The following is an 8,009-nucleotide window of genomic DNA, read 5'->3' as shown; positions in this document are numbered from 1 at the left end:
CGTAGATGTTAGGGTCGGCAGACGGGCACTGGCGTAGATGTTAGGGTTGGCAGACGGGCACTGGCGTAGATGGTAGGGTCGGCAGACGGGCACTGGCGTAGATGTTAGGGTTGGCAGACGGGCACTGGCGTAGATGTTAGGGTTGGCAGACGGGCACTGGCGTAGATGTTACAACTGTGTTCCATGTGTTCAGAGAGCAACAGGAAAGCTTGAACACGTTAAGTAGAGACACGGAAGTATTTTAAAAGATCCAAATTAGAGTTGAAATGAAAACGTCCAAGTACCAAATACACTGGATGGGATTAATGGTAGATCAGAGATTGCAGAAGATGAGTGATCCTAAAGACGAAGCAGTAGACACTCTCCAAACTGAAACAAGGAAAAGAACAATATTTTAAAACACAGGAGCATCGTGGAGCTGGAGGACAACTTTCAGAGATCCAACATTGTGTGATCGGAGTCCCCACGTGGGAAGGGAGGGACGGAAGAGTTGTTGGAGGACATGATAGCTGGAAAGCTTCCCGGTTTGATGGAAACTATAAGCCTAGATCTGACCTCTTTTCTTTCTTTTCTCTTTGTTGACCAATGGATTCATGTCACATGATCGGACCCCAGGGCACAAGAAATGAAGAAAATCATGCAAGGCACATCATCATCAAGTTACTCAAAACCAGTTACAAAGAGATAAATCTTAAAAGCAGCCAGAAAAAAAAAAAAGGCCTTTGCTTATGGAAGAAACAAAGACAAAGATGCAGATGACAGCAGATTTCTCATGAGAAACAATGCAAGTGGGAAGACAATGGTGTAGTGTGTTTAAGATGCTGAAAGGAAAAAAAAAAACACCTGTCCACCAAGAATTCTATACCTAACTATCTTTTAAGTGACAGTGACATAAAAATGTTTTCAAACACACAATAGCTGAACTAGTTCATTACCAGCAGACCTTCACTGAAAGAAATGTTACAGATGCTTTAGGCTGAAGGAAAACAAAACCATGTGGAAATCTGGATCTATACAGAAAATTGAAGAGTACTGGAAATGGTAACTACATGTTTAAATACATGATACTCAAATCTCTTTAAAATATGATTGTTTAAGAATAGTAATTATGTAGCAGAGAGAGGAATTTATAACATAAACAGAAATAAAATATTTGACAAAAATGGCAAAAATAAAAGGCCAGGAGAGAAGAAAATGGTAAATGCATATATTTGAAGTGGTAGAACAGCACTTGAAGGCAGAGTATGACAAATTAAATATGCATGTTATAAACCCAGAAGCATTTACTAAAATAGCAAAGCAACAAATTACAGCTGATAAGTGAACAGTGGAGATAAAGTTGACCCACATAAAATACTTAATCCAAAGATGGCAGAAAGGAGGAAAAGAGGGAAAAAGAACAGATAGAACAGGTAACACAGCAAGATGGTCAGATTGCATAAAAAAGCAATACCCACATATATACTGGCTAAAATAAACTGCTTTTTTTTCTTTCTTTTCTTTTTTTTTTTTTTGGAGACAGGATCTCACTCTATTGCCCTGGCTGGAGTGCAGTGGCGCAGTCATGGCTCACTGCAACTTTGACCTCTTGGGTTCAAGGAATCCTCTGGCCTCGTCCTCCTTTTTTTTTTTCAGATAGAGTTTTGCTCTTGTCGCCCAGGGTGTGGAGTACAATGATGCAATCTCGGCCTACTGCAACCTCTGCCTCCCAGGTTCAGGTGATTCTCCTGCCTTATCTTCCTGAGTAGCTGGGACTACAGGTGCACCCCATCAAGCCTGGCTAATTTTTTGGTAGAGACAGGGTCTCACTATGTTGTCCAGGCTGGTCTTGAACTCCTGGCCTCAAGGGATCCTCCTGCTTCAGCCTCCCAAAGTGCTGGGATTGTAGGCGTGAGCTACTATGCCTTGCCACCCTCTTTAAATTTAAAGAAATAAATAGGCTATAAGTAAAAGAAGGGTAAACGTTACACAATTCTAACTCTGATGTAAAGCAATCTGGAGTTGCTATAATATGAAATGTACTGATTTCAGAGCAAAGGAAACTACCAGGATAAAGATACTTCATGATAAAGGAGTTCATTCATCAAGAAGACACCGTAAATGTGTGCACCTAATAACAGAGCCATAAAATACATGAAGCAGAAACTGATAGTGCAGAGAGAAATAGACACATCCACAGTTGTCGTTGGGACCCTCGTGACCTGTTTCTCAGTGATGGATAGAACAAATAGACCAGAAATTAGTGTCAGCACCATCAAGCAGCCTGATCGATTGGCTTTATACAGCACTTCACCCAGCAGTACGTTGTTTACCAGTGCACACGGGACATTTTCCAGGATAGACCATTTTAGGGGGCCATAAAAAGTGTCAATAAACTTTAACAAATTCAAATCATATAAATTATGTTCTCTGAGAAAAATATAATTAGAAACCAGTAGACTGGGCACGGTGGCTCACACGTGTAATCCCAGCACTTTGGGAGGCTGAGGCGGGCGGATCACAATGTCAGGAGATCGAGACCGTCCTGGCTAACACAGTGAAACCCTGTCTCTACTAAAAATACAAAAAATTAGTGGGGACATGGTGGCGGGCGCCTGTAGTCCCAGCTACTTGGGAGGCTGAGGCAGGAGAATGGCGGAACCCGGGAGGCGGAGATTGCGGTGAGCCAAGATCGCGCCACTGCACTCCAGCCTGGGTGACAGAGTGAGACTCCGTCTCAAAAAAAAAAAAAAAAAGAAACCAATAAAAAACATCTGGAAGATGATTAGTTACTGAGTATATGTTCCATTAGTCAAAAAAGGAAAACAAAAGAGAGGTTTTACAAAGAAAGCTTTCTGAGGCTGGGCGCGGTGGCGCATGCCTGTAATCCCAGGATGTACAAATCATGAACTCTGCTTCTGCCTTAGGAAATTAGAAAAAGGAAAGCAAATTAAGTCTAAAGGATGCACAAGAAAGGAAACAAAGATCAAACTGGAAATTAATGAAAACAGAAAAATAGAAAAACACCTATTAAGCTATCTTTTTGAGGCAATGAGTAAAATCAATAAGCTTCTAGCCAGAAAAGAGTGAAAAAAAAAACAAAACATTTTTTATATCAATATCAAAAATGAAAGACCTGGCACCACTACAGGGTCTGTTGCTCTTAAGAGCATGTGAAGGAATAGTATGGTATAATAACTTACGCCAGCAAGTGTGATTAATTTTATATGAAATGGGCAAGTTCCTTGAAAGACAAAGCATTCATACTCACGTAAGCGGTTTTTAGAACCTGCTGAGCTCTGTATCTATTAAATAGATTCGATGTGTAATTGAAAACCTTCCCACAAAGAAACTACATGCCCATCTGGCTTCACTGGGGTCTCTGCCACACATTGAAGGAAGAAATAACAGCAATTCTATATAAACTCTCCCAGGAATTTGAGAGGAAGGAATACTTCTGATTTTGTTATGCTGGTATTACTCTGATAGCAAAACCAAAGATGTTACAAGAAGAAAATAGATACAAAAATGAATATGAATATAGATGTAAAAAATTCTTAACAAAATTTTAGCAAATCCCATTTGAGAATATATAAAAAGGACAATATGGCTGGGCGCAGTGGCTCACGCCTGTAATCCCAGCACTTTGGGAGGCCGAGGCAGCAGATCACGAGTCCAGGAATTCAAGACCAGCCTGGCCAACATAATGAAACCCCGTCTCCACTAAAAAGACAAAAAGTTAGCTGGGTGTGGTGGCGGGCACCTGTAATCCCACCTAATTGGGAGGCTGAGGCAGGAGAATTCGCTTGAACCTGGGAGGTGGAGGTTGCAGTCAGCCAAGATCATGCCACTGCCCTCCAGCTTGGACAACAGAGTGAGACTCCATCTCAAAAAAATAAATAAATAAAAGGGACAATCCATCATGACCAATTGGCAATTATACAAGGAATATGTAATTGGTTTAAGAATAGAAAATTGATGGAATCCAGCTATTATCAAACTAAAGAGAAACCATGTGATCATTTCAATAGATACAGTAAAAGTATTTTACAAAATCCAACATCCATTCCTGATTTAAAAAATAACTTGGCAAACTAAGAGTACAAAGGAACTTCCCTGACCTTACAAAAGACATCATGAAAAAGTTACAGTCAACATCATACTTAATGGTAAAAGACTGGATGCTTTCCCTAAGATTAGGAGGAAGGCACATATGTTCACTCTTACTAATTGTGTTCGCTAATAATACTGCAGGTTCTTCCCAGTGTAATTATGCAAGAAAAATAAATAAAAGGATCTAGTTTGGAAAGGAAGAAGTAAAACTTTTTGTTCACTGTTGACATGATTACCTCTGCAGAAAACCTAATCTGTGAAAAAAGCAATTATAATGAATAAGTGAGTTTATCAAGGTTGCAAGATCAAATTGTAAAAACAACACTTTTTTCTGTATTAGCAACAAAAATTTGGAAATTATGTTTTGTTAGTATTATAAATATGAAATGCTTAGGGTGACACTTAACTAATATGTGCAAGGTTTGTACACTAAAAACTACAAAACGTTGCTGAAAGAAAGTAGACCCAACTAGATGGATATATTTTGCTCACAGATCAGAAGATGTAATGTAGTTAGGATGTTAGTTTTCCTCATACTCATCTATAGATTCAACACAACTGCAGTCAAAATCCGAGCAGGCTATTTTGTAGAAATTGAGAAGCTGATTCTGAAATTCATATCGAAATGCAAAGGACCTGGAATAATTAATTCATTTCAAAAATAAAAAGCAGAGTTTGGGGACTCACAGCACCTGATTGCAGACCTGGTGTGTTTGAGGTCACTGTGGCGTGGGGTCCCAGATGGGAGGAAGCTTCCTGAGAGGTAGTGCCTAGTTGAGTCTAAGAGGACGAGGAGGTCGGTGAGCTTGTTGGAACCCGTGGTGGAAGGATGGGCTGAGGATGGAGAGCAGGTGCACAGGAGAAGCGGTTGGTCAGGGTTGCTCTCAGGCTGTCGTGGATGCTTTTTAGCTTTTCAGAACTTCACTGATGCTGCTGTTTTACTTTTCAAAAAGATTGAAGCTGTACAAGTAGGTGACCTGTTTCCTCTTAAACAAGAAATTAAAAATACTTAAGTTTTGTTTCTTTTTATTTTTCTTTTTTCTTTTTTTTTTTTTTCTTTTTTGAAACAGAGTCTTGCTCTGTCACCCAGGCTCTCGTGCAGTGGCGTGATCCCGGCTCACTGCAACCTCAGCCTCCTGGGTTCAAGTGATTCTCCTGCCTCAGCCTCTCAAGTAGCTGGGATTACAGGCGCATGCTGCCACACCTGGCTAATTTTTGTACTTTTAGTAGAGATGGGGTTTCACTGTGTTGGCCAGGCTGGTCTCGAAACCCTGACCTCGAATGATCCACCTGCCTCGGCCTCCCAAAGTGCTGGAATTATAGGCGTGAGCCGGTGTGCCTGGCCAGAGTTTCATTTTTAAAAATAGCATTCCTAGCAGTCCCAAGCATTAAAATAAATAGTTGTGTGGAGATTTAAGTGGCGGAAAGAGCGTTTCCTCTAAGGAGGTGGTTCCCCCGCTTGTGAGTGGAGTGAGTGTGGGTTAGATTTGTGGCCCCACAGTCTGTCTGGGACTTGAAGAAAGTTTCCTATTGGCCTGCAGTGTCTCTTCCTGCTGGGCCCTGTCACCAGCTGTGCTCTCTTCTGGTGCCTGAGTCTTTTTTATTTCCCTTTGAATTAGCAGTTAGTATCTATGGAAGGGCCTCTCCTCGGGGAAGGGGGGCGGCCCTGTACTGATGCCAGCTGGGGCGTCAGGGAGCAAGGAGACAGGTGCCCACCACAGCCGTGCCCACCGTGGTTCTGCAGACCGTCGGAGAATGGCGGTGCATGTGTGAGGCCCTGTAGCTTCTATGAGCCAGTGCTGCAGGCAAAGTGGCACCAAGGCTAGGAACAGCTGTGTAGCCATGGGTCCCTCCCCGTCACCACCCGGGCCAGAGGCCATTGGTTCTGATTTCTAACAGCAGAGGCTGCTTTTGCCTAACCTTGAACCTCATGAAAGGAAACTATACTCTGTGCATTCAGTTGTGTCTGGCCTTTTTTTTTTTTTTTTTTGAGACAGGGTCTCGCTCTGTCGCCCAGGCCGGAGTGCAGTGGCGCGATCCTCCCTCCTCCTCTGCCCGTGTGGCTGGGACCATAGACACGCTCCACCACACTCGGCTGGTTTCCTTCCTTACTGGTAGGGTGTGGCTCTTTGTCAGATTACACACACATTACACATGTTCTGTGTAGCAAATACATCCCACTTAGGATGTGCTTTTTTTTTTTTTCTTAATAGTTTATTGATAAACAGAGGTTCTTAATTTTACTATAGTCCAATTTGTTAATTTTTCTTTTGTGCCTTGTTTTTTTGTGTGTCCAATTAAGACATCTGTGCCTACTATGAGGCCACAAAGATTTTCTCCTACATTTCTTTCCAAAAGCTTTATTGTTTTACTTTTAACATTTAGGCCTACAGTGCATCTAGAATTAAGTTTTACGTACGGGATTGGATGAGGTAAAGGTCCAAGGTTCATTTTTTTCACACTTGACCCTTGAATAACTCAGGGTTTGGGGCACTGACCCCACCAGGTGGTCAAAACCCACGTCTTACTTGCTGCCGCTGCCGCCAGCACCGCCCCCCCGCCGCCTCCTGTTAACTACAGACAGCCTGCTGTTGGTGAGAAGCCTTCGGATAACAAGTCAATTCGCATGCATTTTGTATGCTATTGTGACATCTGTACTCTTCCTATAAAGTCAGAAAAGAAAATGGTAGTAAGAAAATAATAAAGGAGAGAAAATACATTTACTTCATTATGTGGAAGTGGATCATCCTGAAGATCATCGTCTTCGCCTTCACGTTGAGTAGGGTGAAGAGAAGGAGGAGGAAGGGGGTTGGTTGTGCTGTCTCAGGGGAGGCAGAGGAGGAAGAAAATCCACGTATAGGTGACCCTCCTAGCTCAGACCTGTGGTTTTCAAGAATGGACTGTGTACCTGGTGAATACAGCACTGTTCTCAGAATTCAGGTGATCCGTGTGAACGTGGATTGCTCCTGAGCGCCCTTGTGCTATGGCTGTGCACGCTGTATGCGTGTGGTCCTGCGTCCTTCCCCAGTGACTGCCGGCAAGTGTCGCCTGTGTGGACAGCTGGGGACACTGAGTCTCAGACGTGGGGCTGAGAGTGAGGGCGGAGCAGGTGCTTGTCCTCCTGTTCACCCTCCTCCCAGTCCTCAAGTCCTGTGGTCCCACGGTCCTGCCATGCTTGGGTTGTGCTTGCCCCGGCCCAGCATGGAGTGGGGGTGGTGTCTCAGGCTGACATGGGCTGGATCCTGGCTTGTGGGCACAGTCTCCCTGCTGTGTGGGAGACTGGCCAGGCTTTGCTGTAATGCAGGGCCAGACATCAGGAGCACTGAGGGGTGGGGTTGGCTGCCCGGGGACGGCTCACGGGAGCCGTGGAGTCCATCTTCATTCTGTCCAGCCACTCTGTGGTGACGGGCTCGGCTGGGTGGTTGGTGTGGTGAGGCATTTTCCAAATCAGCACTGTTGCTTCTCCCCTCTTGCAGTGCAGCACCTTCCCGTCTGATGCTGGGGTTGTCCCGATGATGCCCTGACGTCTGTCCACTTCGGCGAGGAAGCAGACAGCGATGTCCCAGACACAGGACTACGAGTGCAGGAGCCATAATGTCGACCTGCCGGAGTCAAGGATTCCAGGGTCGAGCACTCGGTAAGGAGCCGACCGACCTACGGAGCTACCCGGGCCTCAGGAGTGGGTGGAACTGCTTTCTTCCTTTAGAGAAAGCAGCGTGCATGCAAGATTCTCCGTGGGGTCGCTAGCTCTTCCCAAAGCCAGGGTGGCTGATGCCACCTGTGCGCAGCACTGCCCTCAGGGCACTGGCCTGTGATCCTGCAGATGCGGGTCGCCATGACTCGTTTTTATCTTTCTAATTTTTGACTTCCTTATTTATTTATTTATTTATTTATTTATTTATTTATTTATTTATTTA

General features: G+C 44.0%; 1 protein-coding gene across 1 annotated transcript in view; it reads left to right on the top strand.

Moving 5' to 3' along the window:
- ARHGAP39 (Rho GTPase activating protein 39) overlaps positions 1-8,009 on the top strand; it is a 152,862-nt gene that overhangs the window by 76,148 nt on the left and 68,705 nt on the right. The window contains exon 2 of the mRNA XM_023188294.2: positions 7,569-7,729. Within this exon, the coding sequence (XP_023044062.1) occupies positions 7,650-7,729 (80 nt within the window). The 5' untranslated portion in view covers positions 7,569-7,649. The remainder of the gene's footprint in view (positions 1-7,568; positions 7,730-8,009) is intronic.

Source organism: Piliocolobus tephrosceles, chromosome 7, assembly GCF_002776525.5.
Source record: "Piliocolobus tephrosceles isolate RC106 chromosome 7, ASM277652v3, whole genome shotgun sequence".
Classification (NCBI taxonomy): Eukaryota; Metazoa; Chordata; class Mammalia; order Primates; family Cercopithecidae; genus Piliocolobus; species Piliocolobus tephrosceles.
The sequence above is the reverse complement of the archived record's forward strand: the minus strand, read 5'-3'. Positions and strand labels throughout refer to the sequence as shown.